The sequence below is a fragment of the Hypanus sabinus genome, chromosome 1 (genome assembly GCF_030144855.1).
Source record: "Hypanus sabinus isolate sHypSab1 chromosome 1, sHypSab1.hap1, whole genome shotgun sequence".
NCBI lineage: Eukaryota > Metazoa > Chordata > Chondrichthyes > Myliobatiformes > Dasyatidae > Hypanus > Hypanus sabinus.
Genome location: NC_082706.1, coordinates 189,551,762 through 189,570,665, shown reverse-complemented (window position 1 = coordinate 189,570,665; position 18,904 = coordinate 189,551,762). Strand labels below are relative to the sequence as shown.

The following is an 18,904-nucleotide window of genomic DNA, read 5'->3' as shown; positions in this document are numbered from 1 at the left end:
CCTGTCTCAGAGAAAGTACTTAAATAAATGATGCCTGACCACACCATTTTGCAAGTCATGAATAGGCATGGGATTTTTATGCTCTATTATCTGCTGTGTTTTTTTAGGTAACATAATAATGAAGAAAATCTCTTTAATTTACTGTGATCTGAAGAAAATTTTAGCTACCATATTAATTCAGGAAATATAAATATACTAAAACTCAAGTTCTTCAAAAGGTAGCAACAAACAAATTGTCAAGCAAACTGCTAATTTTATTCATTGGAAAGAATGTCTTAGGTTTAAAAAATTACAATGCTTAAAAGTAATACATTTCACATTTTTAAAAATCCAAATCTGACAGCAAATTATGCCACTTTAGGTATCTTTTCTGTTCTTCTTGGCCTTATTTCAGACTCTCTGGTACATATATACAAAACAATGCCGTAAGTTAAATAGGAAAATAGTGATCACTAAAGAAATTGAGTAATCTTACCAAGACAAAATGTTTTCTTGTAGTCAATATGTACAATAATATGCCACTATTCACAATAGGGTGTTCTGCTAGCAGTTGCTGAGTTATTACAAATTTTCGAGTTCCTACTTAATCCAGATCCTATTGGACACAGCTCTGAAGGACATAAATTCTAAAATCATGACTCAGAATTCCATTGAATGATGAACTGAAAGGAGCTTCATTGTACTGGACAGTATATTACGTAAATGCTTTAGTTGCAGCTTTAAATTTGACAAATACCAAGTCATTGAACACTTCATCAGGCTTGAATTTCCAGTGAAAACATTAACATAGTACTAATGTAACTCAGTTAGCTTTCTTTTGTCCCGCATCTTCTGCCTTGGGGTCTTTGGCAATACACCTCTCATTGAAAACTGATAGCATCTCTCTGTTTGTCAAGTTTGCTGACTTCATTATCAAGTTTTCTCCATCATCTGTCAAAAGGTGAAAAAATACACTCATGAATGATGTTAGTTATAGTTACTGAATCCTAAAATAAACAAGACAAGCCATGAGACCTCCATATTTTTTGTGGGCATTCAAATAACTTACATCATTAAACAATTTGACTAATTAATTTTTCTACAAATATGGCAACTAGGCTTGTTTTGGAATGAAAAGACTAGAAAGTGGAAAGAAAATTTGTAAGTGATAACTCTGAATGTAACTCTAGAGAAGCTAGGCATAAGAAAATCCAAAATTTCAGTTCTAATTACATCCTATGCCAAGCTAAGGTTGCCCCAAAATAACTTGTTCTTCAAAACTAAATACAAAATAAGATGCACCTCGTGTTCATGATTAAGTTCTGTTTTTAAATTCAGCACCACTAGCCTGAGGCATATTTATACGGAATGGGTGAATTTATTTCTATGAAAATAGTGCAATTCCCTATAGATTCAGTTGAAAAATGGATGCTGAGGTTGCCAAAGGAGGAGAAATAAAGTTGGCTAGGTTTATACTCATTTGAAGAATGAGAGCTGATCTAACTGATACTTGCAAAAGTTTATCTAAGTTAAACAAACTGAGCAGGCAATGCCAACAATTGCTGTATGATATAGGAACTGCATTGTGGTGGACAGGAAGACAGGTAGTTTTGACCATCTGCTGTAGAGCTTTCCTGTCCTCTACAGTGCAGTTTCTGTATCACGCAGCAATTGCTTAAACTGTTCAACGCATCACTGGCACCAGCCTTCCTGTTTACACAGTGCAGTTTCCATATCATGCAGCAAATGTCAAAGCTATCCAATGCAACACCGGCACCAACCTACCTGTCATCAAGGACACACTGTATATACAAAAAGGTACTGGAAAAGGGCCAGTAACATCATGAAGAATCCCACTCACCCTGCTCATGGACTATTTATCACACTCCCATCAAGAAGACTATGTAGTATCCAAGACAGGTCCACCAGTCTCAAAAACAGTTACTTTCCCCAAGCAGTTAGGCTGATCAGCAACCCCATCCCACCAAACTCCCTACCATGACTACATCATCATTTCCTGCCAGTCACCTTATGAACAGATATTCCTGTCCCTAGCGCCATTTCACAGACATACACTCAAAGTCTTCTTATCACTGTGTTGTTATCTTATTGTTTCTTTTTGTGCTGCATCAGATCTGGAGTAACAACTATTTCATTCTCCTTTACACTTATGTACTGGAAATGACATTAAACAATCTGGAAGCTTAAATAAATGCCACACTAGTGACACTTTCCATTGTTGCCACAGGTGGCTAAGTTGCAGGATATATTTACAAAGAAAGGTAAATTTTCAGTTTCAAAAGGTATCAAGGGGCATTAGGCGAGAGGGGGAACATGATACTGAGATAGATAATCAGCACTGATCATGCTGAATAGCCAGTCATACATCACAGCAAAGGGTGTGGTGTGGTATCTGTTTATAATTTACAGGCTATGGAATAATCCCACAGATTTTAGGGTCAAAGATCAATACAGCATGGAAACAGGTCCTTCGGCCCAACTGGTCCATGTTGACCCACAGCATCCTCCCTACTAATCCCAGTTGCCTGCACTTGACCCATAATTCTCCAGGCCCCTCCCACCATGCAATATCCAAATACTTCTTAAATGTTGCAGTTATACCTGCTTCAATCACATCCTCATTCCAGGTACACACTACCTTCTGGTCTCCCTTAAAACTCCCCACTCATCTTGTATCTTTGCTGTTTAATTTTGGACTTCTCAACCCCAGGGAAAAGATTATGGCCATGCACCTTGTCCATATCCCTCGTGATTTTATCAACTTCTGTGAGGTCATCCCTCACTCTCCTATGCCCCAAGGAATAAAGATCCACATTGGCCAGCTTCTCTTGTCCAGGCAGTATCATAAACCTTTTCTGTACCTTCTCCGTCCTGACAATGTCTTCCCTATAACAGGGTGACCAAAATGCTACACAATGCTCCAAATGCAGCCTCAGCAGCCACTTGTATAACTGCAATATAATGCCTCTTCTCCTAAACTGGATGCCCTGACTACTGAATGCCAGTATGCTAGGGGCTTCTTCACCACCCTGTCTACTTGTGTGGCTGCTTTCAGTAAACTCTGCACTTGTCCATCCAGCTTCCTCTGTTCTACAATACTCTGCCATTCACTGTATTGGTCCTAGCTGGTTTGAATTTCCAAAATGGAACATCTCACCCTTATCCAAGTTCAAACGTCTTTGCCATTCCTTAGCCCATCTCCCCGACTGATCAGGATCTCTGTAATTCATTATAACCTGCTCCATTATCAACAAGAACTCCTAATTTAGTATCCACAAACTTGATAATCATGCTATGTACATTTACATCCAAAACATTTATATAAATAATGAATAACAGAGGACCTAAACTTCACTTCTGGAACTCACTTCTAAACTCCATTAGTCACAGACTTCCAGTCAGAGAATCAACCTTCAACCATCATCCTCTACTTTTTTTTTTGTAATTTTTTTTATTGAAGTTCATCATCAAACAAGCATTTCCATAAGATTTATTTCAGACATTGTACATACATATCATATAATCATATATATCACAAATCTCCACAAAGTATTTATCTGAGGTATACACTTATAGAAAAGAGTGGAAAGAAAAAAACAAGCAAAAGGAAAGAACTATGTACAAGTAGGGAGTGATTTTTTTTTACAACAGATTCATTGATCTGTGAGAATAAAATCAGGGCGATGAGGCATTATGTAGTTAAACCATTTTTCCCAGTATGAATCAAATTGTTCCAGCTTATGATTAACAGAAGCTGTTATCTTCTCCATTTGTAAATGTCCATTGTAATTTCCATCCATGTATTTAAAGTTGGGCTCTCCTGTGATAACCATTTCCTAGTAAGCTAGTAGATAGCTTTCTATCGCTGAGCCAACTCTGAATCCACCTCACCAGCTTCCTCTGAATCCCACGTGACCTAACCATCTAGGTCAGCTGACCATGTGGATTCTGTCAAAGACCTTACTGAAGTAGGCAACATCCATTACCTGACCTTCAACTGTTCCCTAGTTATCTCTTATGACCTCCTACAAACAACTATGCTGACTATTCTTGATCAGGCTTTTAATGATGATCCAAGATGGCAGCGCGACGCAGCTTGCAGTGGCCACTCCGGAACTGATCATCTGTTATTTGTGAAGTGGGGTGCCGTGCGCAATCATAATCGATTGAAAACGGACGTGGAAGCACGGAGAAACATCAGGAAATTCCAGGAAGACCTTTTCGTTGCTGCTGCTGCTGCTGTGAGGTCCACGTCTCTGCTGGGAAGAACAGGCCCCCAGTCCTCGGGGTCGCGTTGCCGATGGCCGTTGGCGAAGCCATTTTAATACGCTCGGCAGAGGATGGTGCTCGGAGAAGCTGTGAGAGAGGGGATGGTCGTCGGCTCGGAGTCCTTTCGACGGACTCAGGTCGCTTTTGGTGTGTGCTGCGTCTGCGAGGCTGGTTTCGACAGAGCTTCCATTGTGAGCTGCGTCTGCGAGGCTGAGTTGGGCGGCGCCTTGGAAGTCCTTAGTGGGGGTACTCCTGCCGCCAGCGTGGGATGGCGAGTCTGTCAGGACCCTGGGGACTTGTGGAAACTGCGGTGATTGCTTTTGAACTTACAGCCCTTTAACATCTTGGACTATTTTTACTGTGCCCATAGTCTGTTTTTTTATCAATTATGCTACTGTTTGCACTGTTGTAACTATGTGGTTTTGTGCAGGTCTTGTTTTTGTCTGGTGGATTTGGAGCTCCTTTCCGGGGAACACGCTAGATGGTAGTGTGATATTAATACGCAGCAGCCTCTCTGGACTCTGGATTGGGGATTGCCAAACGTTACGTGGATTTTCTGGTGTAGTCTGTTTTGTCATATGCTTTTGTGATATCATTCTGGGGGAACGTTGTCTCATTTTTTAACTGCATTGCATTTGTGGTTTCTAAATGACAATAAACTGAATCCGAATCTGAATCTGACTATCCCAGTGATGGCTGATCTTATCCCTCAGAATTCCTTCCAGTAACTTCCCTACAACTAAAATCAGTCTCATTGGCCTGCCTTGCTACCTTTCCTTACAAATATGATTACTGCAGTGTCTTTATTATTTAAGTGAGAGCGCTCATCAGGATTCTCTATGGCTTGAAAACACAATTTTCATTGATTGATGGTTTTGATAAATTATGAAGTTGCTCATTTAATTTTCCAAGTATCCATATCATCTTCAAAATAGTGCAAATGCTTATGCACTAACGGTTATCCAATACTATTTAGTTGTTCCTTTCTCCCAGCGTGTGCCCCCCCCCCCCCGCTTGGCACCTCTAAAAAGACTGGAGGTAATTAAAGAATTCCAAGGATAACAAAATGTTTTGCTTGAGAAATAGGCCAAACATCACATGCAGACTAAGTGTTGTTTCCAGTTCCTCCTACAAGCTCTGTTTTGTTGTGTTCTGAGATATTCATGGAGGGCATGCTATGTTGGTATCAAAATGTGTGGTGACACTTGCAAGCTGCCCCCAGTACATCCCTTGGTGTGCTATTAATAACACAAATGGCATTTCACACTCTGTTTCAATGTACATGTAATTAATAAATCTGAACCTGAAATGTCCATTGCTTCCCCTTGAAACTTTATGAAGAACTGAGATTCTTTATCATTGCTGGAAGAGCTAAATAAATACAATTAATTGCTCTAAATGAATCAGAATCAGGTTTAATATGTGTCATGAAATTTTTTGGAGTACTTTGCAAAACATAATAAAAACTATACTATAATATATAAAAATTAAATAAGTAATGTAAAAAAAGAGGGAAAAAATATATTGAGGTAGTGTTCATGGGTCCTTTGTCCATTCAGAAAACTGATGGCAGAGGGAAGAAACTGTTCCTCAAACACTGAGTGTGTGTCTTCAGGCCCCTGTACCTCCTCCATGATAGTAGCAATGAGAAGAGGGCATGCCCTGGGTGATGTGGGTCCTTAATCATGGACGTCAGCATTTTGAAGCATCGCCTTTTGGAGGTGTCCTGGATGCTGGGGAGGCTAGTACCCATGATGGAACTGGCAGAATTTACAACTTTCTGCAGTTTTTCCCCGATCCTGTGCAGTGCCACCCACCTCCCAACCCTATACCAGACAGTGATGCAACCACTCAGAATGCTCCCCACAGTATGTGTGTAGAAATTTGCAAGTGTCTTTGGTGACATAGCAATTCTCCTCAAATTCCTAATAGCCCCCAATCTTAGAAAGGATGTGCTGACATTGGAAAGGGTCCGGAGGTTCACAAAAATGATTCTACAAATTAACGGGTTAATGTATTAAGAGCATTTGATGGTTTTAGACCTGTACTTGCTGGAGTTCAGAAGAATGAAACCTACTGAATATTGAAAGGTGGATGTGGAGGGGAGTGTGGGTATCTGGTACCAGAGGGCCTCAGATTACAAGGAAGTCACTTTAGAACAGAGATAATGAGGAATTTCTTTAGCCAGAGGGTGGTAAAGCTATGAAATTAATAGTCATAGATGGCTGTGGCGACCAAATTATTGGGTGTATTTAAAGTGGTGGTAGACAGGTTCTTGATTAGTAAGGGTGTCAAAGGATACAGGGAGAAGGCAAAAAAATGGGGTTGAGAGGGATAATAAATCAGCCAATAGTGGAGCAGACTCAGTGGGCCAAATGGCCCAATACTCCCTCTATGTCTTATGGTCTATGGTCTAAAATTTCAAATCAATTCATCATGAACAAAAAAATTAAGTGAAATTTAATATTCAACTACCTAGTTTGAATCATCCAAGCTGTTCTGAAAATTTAAACATATAATTAAATATTCTAAAATATAATATGCTAAAACAGATGCAGATTTGATGAAAATGTGCAATCCATTCTTATATAGGAAGCTACAGAATATGCATGTACATATTTTTCCACATTCCCAATTTCACTTATTACTAATTAGCTCGGGAATTTAAAAGTTGGACTGATATGTGAGTGGGGGAAGGGGTACAGATTACTTCCTGCCAAATTACCACCAAAGCTACATGCTGATGTATGTAGGGCAATGAACATCCCTTTTGAATTATTGCTCTCTAGCAAGTTGACATTTGACCTCTGCAGTACATTTAGCACTACAAATGAGGTTGGAAAGCTCTGGATAGTGTTCATATGAAGTCTGTCATAAATTGACAGTCGCCCACAGAAGAAATGACTAAAAGGTAAATCATAATGACTTAGGGATAGTTTTAAAAGGCACTTGAGTTTGGAGAGGTAAATGGAGAGAGAAATGTATTTTAAGGTATGGAGACAAAAGTACAGGGATATGTGCAAAGTGTAGAATTTTAAAAACTGAGAATTTCAAAAAGCTATAAAGTAAGAACAGAAAGTGATATAAAAACTCAGGTGAGGCAGTGTCTGTAAAGTGAAACAGCTAATCTATCAGGTTCAGAGTGCCCTGCATCAAAACTGAGAAATGTGAATCTAGGTAAATTGGTTCATTATTGTTATTTGTATCGAAGTATAGTGAAAAACTTCTCATTCATACAGATCAAATTATTACAATGCATTGAGGTAGTACAATGTAAAACAGTAACACAGTGCAGAATAAAGTGTTACAGTTATAGACAAAGTGCAGTGCCAAAACACAAAAAACCTACAGCACAATACAGGCCTTTCAGCCCACAATGCTGTGGCGAAGATATACTTACTTCAGTAATTGCCTAGGGTCACCAACAGCCCTCTATTTTTCTAAGCTCCATATCCCTGTCCAGGAGTCTCTTAAAAGACCCTATCGTACACCGCCATCGCCAGCAGACCATTCCATGCACTCACCACTCTCTGCATAAAAAACTTACCCCTGACATCTCCTCTGTACCTACTTCCAAGCACCTTAAAACCGTGCCATCTTGTGTTAGCTATTTCAACCCTGGGAAAAAGCCTCTCATCACCTTATACATACACCTCCGTCAGGTCACCTCCTATCCTCTGTTGCTCCAAGGAGAAAAGGCCGAGTTCACTCAACCCATTCTCATAAGGCATGCTCCCAAATCCAGGCAACATCCTTGTAAATCTCCTCTGCACCCTTTCTTCTCCATCAACTTACCAACCATTGAAGTAAAACTCACTAGTCTATAATTTCCTGGGCTATCTCTACTCCCTTTATGGAATAAGGGAACAACATCTGCAACCTTCCAATCCTCCAGAACCTCTTCCATCCCAATGGATGATACAAAGATCATTGCCAGAGGCTCAGCAATCTCCTCTCTCGCCTCCCACAGTAGCCTGGGATATATCTCGTACAGACCTGGTGACTTACCCAACTTGTTGTTTTCCAAAAGCTCCAGCACATCCTCTTTCTTAATGTCTATATGCTCTAGCTTTTTAGTCTGTTGTAAATCATCCCTACAATCGCCAAGGTCCTTTTCCATAGTGAATAGTGAAACAAAGTATTCATTAAGTACCTCCACCACCTCCTCCGGTTCCATACACACAGGTAGATAATCAGATGCAAGATCATAAGAGGGTAGAAAGAGATAAAGAGTCTATCATCTCATAATAGGAACCATTTAATAATCTTATAACAGTGGGATAAAAGCTGGCTTTGAGCCTGGTAGTACATGCTTTTAAACTTTTGTATCTTCTGTCCTATGGGAGGAGGAGAAGAGAAAATGATTGGGATGGGTGGGGTATTTGATTATGCTGGCTGCCTTATTGGGAAAAAAGGTTTACCAGTTTGCTGGCTGGATTAGAGGCTGGACTACTTGTGTTAATTTCCCTGGAGCATCAGAGGCTGAGGGGAGACCTAACAGAAAATAAGGTCATGAGAGCCATAAACAGTCAGAATCATTTTGCCCTAGATAGAAATGTTGAGTACCAGAGACTATACATTTTTAGGTGAGAGGGGAAAAGTTTAAAGGAGATGTGTGGGAAAAGTTATTTTGCTTGTTTTTTTTGAAACACAGAGACTGGTAGGTGCCTGGAACAGGCTGCTTGGGGGGGGGGGGGGAGTAGTGGAAACACACATAATAGTGGCATTTAAGAGGCTACTAGTCACACAAATCTGCTGGGGGTGGGTGGGATATAGATCATATACAAGCAGAAGAGAATTGTTTTAGTTTGGCATGGTGTTCAGCACAGACATTGTGGGAAAAGGGTCTCTTTCTGCGCTGTACTGCTCCATGTCCTAATACTGAAATGAATAAACAGTGGAAAACAAATAATTAGAAGAGCTGTGGGAAACAGACAGTGTATTAGGCCTAATTAGATGAGTTCATGGATGGGTTGAACTATCTCCTTCTGCACAGTGTTATTCTACAATCACATGTTAAACTTGAGATTCCAGGCGCCAGAGGCATGTACTAAGTTTGACCAGAGAAAGCTGGACATCAGCTTGAGTAAAAGAAGCAATCTCAAAATGAATTCTGTGCATAATTGCATATAATACAGGCTGTCATACTAGATAAAAACTACAGTTTGGGTTAGAACAGTCCATTATACTTATCAATGTAACTCAAAGAACAGGGTAATACTAAACAGAAGTAATGTAATGTTAAGAATTATGCAGCAGTGCAGTCAACAATCACAGAAAGATATATAAATACATTTGTCTCCTGACACCAAGGCTAACACTAAGTAAAACTGTGGAATAGATGTTAACCTTCTTTTATCATTTCTGATAAAGCCTCACTTTTAATAAACTAAAATGGGAAGCAAAACTTACTGAATGTTACAGTTATTACAGGCTCTGTCTCATCATGCCTTACATCAGCTACAATCCGACAGTTGGAGTTTGTTTGACGTGCCTTTTCTGTTCCTATTGCAGCAAGAAACTCTCTACAAAACAGGATTAGAAAAGAAATGTAAATGGACACAAATTGTGCCAACAATGTTAAACTGCTAATAGGCTTTTCATGCTATTTTGGTACAGATGCCACATTTATATTTCATTTCAAGTTTCAAATAAAATTGTCTCATGTTTTGCACCAATTTCATGTTTTGCAGTTATTACATCTCAGTCTATGTATGTAGATCTTCTAAATACACACTATTAAATACATATAAATACACAAAGTAATAAACCTACTGCAACTTCTTTAAAATGTGAAATTTATGGATTTATGAATGTCACCATCATCATCATGTGCCGTGTCATATGATGTGTGCGATCGTGGTTCTATCCATGTCTATACTGTTCTTGGCAATCTTTTCTAAAGAAGTGGTTTGCCATTGTCTTCTTCTAGGCAAGGCCTTTACAAGACGGGTGATCCCAGCCATATCAACACTCTTCAGAGATTGCCTGCCTGGCAGCCGCAGTTGCATAACCATACGACCGACCATCCAGTAGAGACGTATCTCAACTCTACCACCCAATTATGAAAGCAAATCTTCCAAAAGACTAAATTTTCCTGAAATTTTAAAGGCATACTTCATAAAAGCTAAGATGTGATATTATTCAAAATGCTACATTGTTAAATCTCGGTTAACAGTTACAGGAGGTCTGGAGAAGATTTATTGTCAAATGTATAGTCTTCAAGATTTTTTTATTTGAAATACAACATGGAAGAGGCCCTTTCGGCATTTCAAGCCACGCCACCCAGCAATCCCGATTTAGGGAGGCCGTTTCTCGGATGAAGGCCCTACAGAAGGACTGAATTCGAGCTATTGTTCTCGATGTTGACAGAGGATATTTTCTAAATTCCTAGACATATATGATTATTGGTGTGGACTGTAGTTTATACTCGTCTTCTTCAGTTTTTCTGTTTTCTTTCTTGTTGCCGATTGGCAGGTGGGCAATATGGTACTTTTTTTGGGGGTGATGGAGGGGTTGAGGGTTTGATATTGCTGTTGCTAATTTGTTGTGTGGGTGGAGCTTGGGGGTTAGGGGTTTGATGCTCAACAACCTCAATGCTTTTTCTGTATTTTATAGCTATCTGGAGAAGACGAATCTCAGTTGTATTCTGCATACATACTTTTGATAATAAAATGAACCTTTCAACCTTTAATCCTAGCCTAATCATGGGACAATTCACAATGATTAATTAACTTACCAGTCGGTACATTTTTGGAATGTGGGAGGAAACCATAACACCTGGAGGAAACTCACATGGTCACAGGGAGAATGTACAAACTTCTTACAGGCAGTGACGGGAATCGAACCCAGGTTGTCTGTACTGTAAAGCATTGTACTAATCACTACACTAAGGTGTCACCCCAATAGAAGTAGAGGTATAGAAACACAGAAAACCGACAGCACGATACAGGCCCTTCAGCCCACAAAGTTGTGCCGAACATGTCCCTACCTTAGAAATTACTAGGCTCACCCATAGCCCTCTATTTTTCTAAGCTCCATGTACCTATCCAAAAGTCTCTTAAAAGACTATCGTATCCACCTCCACCACCTTTGCCGGCAGCCCATTCCACGCACTCACCACTCTCTGAGCAAAAAACTTACCCCTGACATCTCCCTTATACCTACTCCCCAGCACCTTAAACCTGTGTCCTCTTGTGGCAACCATTTCAGCCCTGGGAAAAAGCCTCTGACTATCCACATGATCAATGCCTCTCATCATCTTATACACCTCTATCAGGTCACCCCTCATCCTCCGTCGCTCCAAGGAGAAAAGGCCGAGTTCACTCAACCTATTCTCATAAGGCACGCTCCCCCCAATCCAGGCAACATCCTTGTAAATCTCCTCTGCACCCTTTCTATAGCTTCCACATCCTTCCTGTAGTGAGGCGACCAGAACTGAGCACAGTACTCCAGCTGCAATATTGCCTCTCGGCTCCTAAATTTAATTCCACTATTGATGAAGGCCAATACATCATATGCCTTCTTACAAGATGATGAGAAGCACAGAAAGAGTGGGCAGCCAGAGACCTTTTACCCAGGGCAGAAACAACGCTCGTACAAAGGTGCAGAATTTTAAGGTGACTGGGGGAAAGCAGAGGGGAATGTCAGAGTTACGTCAGAGAATGGTGGGCAAATAGAATGGCCTGCCAGGTGTGGCAGTAGAGGCAAATACAATAGAGGTTGTTATGTAAGAGGAAGGGTGAGACTGATCAAGAGCCTGTGTGGAGCTGTAATGTTCTAAGCCTATTAAATCATAATCTGAACATCTAGATGTGACTTAAAGATCTCATTATGACCCTCTATAAGCAAATCTCACAGCTATCACAATAAGGAATTGGGACACTTGTTTCAACCAGTCTAAGCAAATATTTATAGTTCCACGCTTTAATTATTTCTTTCAAATTTATGCTGTATCTCTTAATTTCCTACTTCCTTATAAATGCATTGGAGTTATCTACCACAGCACGTGGCATCAAATTCTACTTAATGCCCACAAAATGCTGGTGGATCTCAGCAGACAAGCAGCATCTGCAGTGGGAAATAAATAATCGACATATTGGGCCAAGAACCTTCGTCAGGATAGGAAAAGAAATACTCTTCTGGCTTACGGAAGCCATGCTGATTTTAGCCTATTTTATTGCATGCTACCAAGAACCCTGAAACCTTATCCTTAATAATGAATTCCAACCACCGAAGTCAGGCTAATTGGCCTATAATTTCAATCCTTTTCCTTCCTCCTTTCTCAAAGGGAGGAGTGACATTTGAGATTGTGAAGGAGAAAGTGTACAGATAGGTGTCACACTGCTTGAGATTACATGGTACAGTGCCTGGAGAGAGGAGGGAAGAGCTGCATTTTCTCAAGGAGGCTTTGAGGACATTCTTGAATCTTTTCCTCTGTTCACCTGGAAGTCTCTTCTCAAAACACAGCTCAGAACAGTGAATGCTTCAGGAACCTGTGTAGTACACGTGAATAACATAGCCTGTCCAACAGAACCAATCATGTGCAATTAGAACTTCAATGCTGGAAATATTGATGCTGATATTGGTTTTCTTATCTATCCTGTGGATTTGGGAAATTTTATAGAGACAGTATTAATTCTGCTGCCTTCCAGCACTTAGAGGTAGCTGTTGTAGCCTACATAATTGTAACAATGCTATTTCTAATGTCCATTTGCCTTCTTGTTGTATCTGGACATATTTGTGAACATAGTCATAAGAACCTAGAACCTACTGTATTCCTCCTCATTTACATTCTCTCTAAATAAGTGTGGTTTTTGATTCCTCTTACTGAACAGCATGATCACACACTTCCTCACATTAAAATCCATTTACCAAGTTTTCATCAGCTTACACAACTCATCTATAGCCTGTTGCAAGATCCAAATACCCACATCACAACATGCAGTCCCACCAATTTTAGTGTTATCAATAACCACTACATCTTACATTCTGCATTCTCCTGCGTCATTAATATCAATAGTAAATAACTGAAGGCCATCATCTCATTGAGGGAACCTTCTAACAACCTTGAAAAGTCCCAATTATTATGATTCTGTCTTTCATGCAATAACCAAGCTTTAGTCCGTGCTATTACACTTTTCCCAATCCCACGAACAACAGAGGAGCAGAGTACTTTCCTCAATAACTTTTAGATTTGTGCATTGGACTGTTCACATGCAAAGTCTGGAGTCATTATCACTTAGCCTCGCACTTCTTATTAAGTAAAATAAAGTGACATAGGCGACAACAGGGATTCACTTCCAAATGAGCTCAATGCCTTCAATGCATGCTTTGATTATCAAAGCATGGAGGAAACATCACAAACTCTCACAGCCCCTGTTGATCTTGCGATATCAGGCAAACAGCACTCGAGCAGTTTTCAGCAGAATGAACCGATGAAAAGCATCCGGCCTAGTCAGGGTACTTAGCCAAGTATTAAAGATCTGTGCTGATCAACTGGTTTGAGTGTTCACTAAGATTCTTACCTCTCGCTTCGGCAGTTTGAGGTACCCAAGTGCTTCAAACAGGCTTCACTTATACCTATGCCTAAGAAGAATGTGGTAACCTGAGCAGCATTTATATCTACAGTGAAGGGTTGGTGATGAACTCCTGTTTGAGAAGTGACTTGGATATGCTCCAATTTACCTACCGGCACAACAGGTCTGGACAGCTGAGATACATACATCTGGATGCTCTTTACTGATTACAGCTCGGCATTCGATACCACCATCCCCTCAAACTAATCAATAAGCTTCAAGACCCTGGCCTTAATACCTCTTTGTGTAATTGAATCCTTGATTTTCTCACTTGCAGACCCCAGTCAGTTCAGATTGGCAACATATCCCCCACAATCTCCACAAGTGCACTACAAGGTCACGTGCTTAGCCACCTGCTCTACATTCTTTACACTTATGACTGTAGCTAAGCACCGCTCCAATGCAATATTCAAGTTTGCAATGACATCCCTGCTCTGGGCTGAATCAAAGCTGGTGACGAATCAGCATATAGGAGGAAGATTGAAACTGTAGCTGAGTGACGCTATAACAACTTCTTACTTGATGCTGGCAAGACCAAGCTGCCAATTATTGATTTCAGGAGGAGCAAACTAGAGGTCCATGAGCCAGTCCTCATCGGAGGATCAGAGGTGAAGGGGATCAGCAACTTTAAATTCCATTATCATTTCAGAGGACCTGTCCTGAGCTTTGCACACAAGTGCAATTACAAAGAAAGCATGGCAGCATCTCTTCTTAGGAGTTTGTAAAGATTTAGAACTACATCTAACACTTTGACAAACTTCTATAGATATGTGGAGAGTATGTAAACACTAATGCCCTTGAATGGGAAATCCTACTAAAAGTAGTGGATATGGCTCAGTCCTTCATGGGTGAAGCCCCCTCCACCATAGAGCAAAAATCTACATAGTGCACAGTGTTGTCACAGGAAAGCAGCATCCATCATCAGGGATCCCCAACATCCAGGTCATGCTCTTCTTGCTTCTGCCATCAGGAAGAACATACAATGGCCTCAGGGCTATCACCACCAGGTTCATGAACAGTTATTAGCCCTCAACCATCAGGGATAACTTCAGCTTCACTTGCCCCATCACTACAAAATTCTTACAACCCTCATGGACTTTTCTTCTCATAAAATCATTTATTGTTTATTTATTTATTTAATTATTCTTGCATTTGCACCGTTTGTTGTCTTTTGCATATTGGTTGAATGACCAAGTTGATGCAGTCTTTCATTGCTTCTATTATGGTTATTATTCTTTTATGGATTTACTAAGCATGCCTGAAAGAAAATGCATTTCAGGGTTGTGTATGGTGACATACATGTACTTTGATATAAATTTACTCTAAACTTTGAATTTTAATGGAAGAGCTTCAAACTTCACAACAAAATCAGTGAAACTCTCTCACTTGCTGCTCCCCCCGTGATCCAGCTTGTACCACTTCCCCTCCTCCCACCTTTCCCCCTTCCTTTCCAGACCTAATGAAGAGTTTTGGGCTAATTATTTCCCCTCCATAGATGCTGTCTGACCTGCTTTTTGCCTCTAGCATTTTGTATGTGATATCAAGGTCATTATCTCCCTTGCCTCTGTGTGTTGTTATTTCCACTTAGTCTCCACTGTAAAAAAAATGAGAGGCAAAATAAGCACCAATATCATCTATTTTAAGTCTGTATTATCCCTTCCTGGCCCTGTATCTACTTTAATTTTCATTATTTTAATCATGCCTAGCTATTTTAGCCAAATATGATATTTTCATGTCATGCCTCATCTATTCTTCCCCAATTGTCCATTCATTCCTCTCCTAATGTTATTGTATTATTTCCTTCTTATGTTTTTCCACTGTTAAAGCATTCTGTATTCAATACTTAATTTACCCAAGACATCACATTTTCTGATATCATTACTTAATTCGCAGTTATATATTTGCCAGGCAATGCTCTCTCGGCCCAAAACATTGACTGCTCGTTTCCACAAATGCTGCCCAACCTACTTAATTCCTCTAGCTTGTTGTACGTGTTGTTTGACCACAGCATCTGCAGTGTACTTTGTGTTCATGCTCTCTTCTTGCTGCTGCCATCAGGTACAACGTACAGGTGCCTCAGGATTCACCACCAGGTTCACGAATAGTTACTAACCCTCAACCATCAGGCTCTTGAACAAAAGGTATAACTACACTCATTTAAGGACTCTTCTAATCTTGTTATTTCATGCTTGATATTTACTATTTATTTATGATCTGCATTTGCAGTCTGTTTGCAGCTTACAGATTATGTTTACAGTTACTTATCTATAGATTTGCTAAGTATTCCGGCAGTAAAACAAACTCATGGTTTTATGTGGTGACGTGTGTGCACTGATAATAAATTTTACTTTGAATTTTCGAATCACCTATTCTTACCACTTAAATTTTGAACTCTGCACAACTTAACTGTAGCAAACATGCTCTTTGAAGTTTATCTTCAAGTGACATCTGATCATCCTTCTCCTAAAGAGCTCTAGACTAGTTAACTACCTTTAAATATACATATACACACATATATATGCATTAGATATACACACTTAGATTTATATAAATAAGCTTACATTAGATTCATAACTATTGTTCCAAGTTTGTATCAAGTCTATGGGGGAGTTGCTCCCCCATAATTAATTTTCCTATCTGTCCTGATTCATTTCACGCTCCCAGATCTGACTCTTGTTCTTTCTTTCGTCTTTCTTGCATATCAGGTTAGAACATTGTGTTGTCTTGTAAAAATTTCATCACTTCTTTTTTATCCGCTTGCCCCATAGGTTGATTTAGAGCAGCCAGAAATTTCCCACCATTATGTGGACTTACTCAAATACAAATCTGCCTATTTCTTTCTCCTCAAATTCCCCATACACTATTTGGTTGCATGCAATTTGCCCCTAATTATATGATTAATCCCCTCTTGTCCTTGATCACATTATATAAAATTATTTTTGATCTATTCATTATTTTTGTTCTTTTCTCCTATTTCCATTGTTATTTCTAAGACAGTAACTCTTCCCTCACTAATCCTTTCTTCTGTCATCTTCACATACATTATAACAATCTTTTCAATAATTCCTCTCATATGCATTTCATTATCTGAAAAATATGTAATGTTGAAAAATATGAATATAGGAATGTAAAATGCATTAGCGTCAAAGCCAGGGACTGGAGTAAAAGGTAAATTATTATTTTTGTGTAGTTCTTAATTTGTAATGGATTATCCATTCTATCCATCCTTTCATTCACTGATGATTATTATTATATCCACTTTAAGCCTCACTTACACTATTTTGGAGTTCATTTGAAATTAAATCTTTCTCCTGCTAGGATCTTAGTCCAACCTATACTGTTCATTCCAGATCTATCAGCTAATGAACTAGAACTTCTTCCCACACAAGTCAGTTTCTTCTTTTCTCCTTATGACATTAGCACATGACTAAAGTGGACTATTACTCTTCAGTTAAGGAAATACATTTTGTACAAAACTATTTTTTGCAGATGAAACTGAAACAATCAGAATGTTTTACTGAAAGAGACTATTTTGGATAGACAAAGTTCATGTTCCAAATTAATGAATTTAACATGGAGCAGATACATGCTCTCTTCTTGCTACTATCACAGGAAAGAGGTACAGGAGCTCTAGGTCCTACAACACCAGGTTTAAGATTCAAAATTTTTTATTGTCATTCCTCTGTACACAAGTGTAAAGGAGAATGAAATGATTTTATTCTAGATTCGCAGCAGCATTAATAAAACACAATAAGCTCGCAATAAAAATAAAACAAAAAAGAACACAATAAATATAAAAGCAACCCTATAAAACATATTGTACAAGTATCTGATATGGATGATGTGATTGTGTATATAATGGTGATGGGGTTGTGCTGGAACAGTTATTACCCTAAACCTTTAGGCTCTTGAACCAGCATGGAGAACTTCACTCACCTGAACTCTGAAGTGATTTCACAAACTACAGAATCAATTTCAAAGACTCCAGAACCAATGTTCTCAGTATTTTTTTTATTTGTACAATGTCTTCTTTGTATATTTGTTGTTTATCAGTCTTTTTGTATAGGTTTCTCATAAATTATATTGCATTTCTTTATTTTCATGTAAATGACCTTTCTTAGAAAACTCCAGCACAGTACAGACTCTTCAGTCCATAATTATATTTGAGTTAATTCACTTAATTTAAATGAATTGTTGCTTTGTTATGTGTGTTTGCTTTAACATTCCAAAGTAGAACTTTTATATATTTTGATGCAATTGTTTGAGTGCCTTGAATGCAAATACTGGAGAACTTTAATAGCTTGAGAGTTTACAGAGAGGGCTCACTACCAGCCAAAGCTGTTCAGAGTGCAAAGCCAGCCACTTAACAGAAGGGTTATGCAAAATCTCGCCAACTGGCCTCCCATCGACATTAAATCGTGTACTGTGGGGAGTGGAAATCCAACTAAATTTCTGTTAAATTCTCTCCACTGACCCTACCCCATCTACCTTCAACGGTTACAGCTTTTTCCTTGTTTTTGTCAAATTATATTTACAGTCAAGAAACGCAGAGTTCAGGATTTTCTATAAATGTGTAACTAATTAGCAAAGTAATCTGGTTTATTTATCAGAATGTTCCTTCCACACATTTACGTACGAATAATAACTCTCCTCATAAACAGCAATCAGTTCATAATTTTAATGCTGAAATAACAGAGCGATCACTAAATGTACTTGGCCATATGGGGCAAGGCTGGGATTATGGATTAGCTCACAAATCAGGCATGACTTCAGACTCCAGCAGCTAAATGAAAATACAAGTCTACTCCTGGCCTAAAATCACTTAACAAGCACTTAGGAAGATGTGTTTTCATTCTGAAGGGCTTCCCTACCTGGCACTTCGGACATTGGACTGGAAAGGACAAAATTGCACGCTGATATCTTTCACCGCTTTCAGCACCACCTTCGCCCTACCCGCCGCCATTTCACTGCAGCCGGCGCCGGCAAAGAGCGCACGTGATCTGAGTCTCGCTGTGCACGCTGGGAATTGTAGTCCCTGCCCTTACCCTGGCTATGTC

The 18,904-nt window shown here is 39.4% G+C and overlaps 1 protein-coding gene across 1 annotated transcript; it reads right to left on the bottom strand.

Moving 5' to 3' along the window:
* Nucleotides 1–233: 233 nt before the first annotated feature.
* On the bottom strand, nucleotides 234–18,852 carry mrpl53 (mitochondrial ribosomal protein L53). Its single transcript, XM_059983580.1, has 3 exons — nucleotides 18,719–18,852; nucleotides 9,682–9,794; nucleotides 234–930 (listed from the first exon to the last, which is right to left on the bottom strand). Exons 1-3 carry the CDS (start codon nucleotides 18,808–18,810, stop codon nucleotides 803–805), a joined length of 333 nt encoding a protein of 110 aa, XP_059839563.1. The 5' UTR covers nucleotides 18,811–18,852; the 3' UTR covers nucleotides 234–802.
* Between the last annotated feature and the right edge of the window lie 52 nt (nucleotides 18,853–18,904).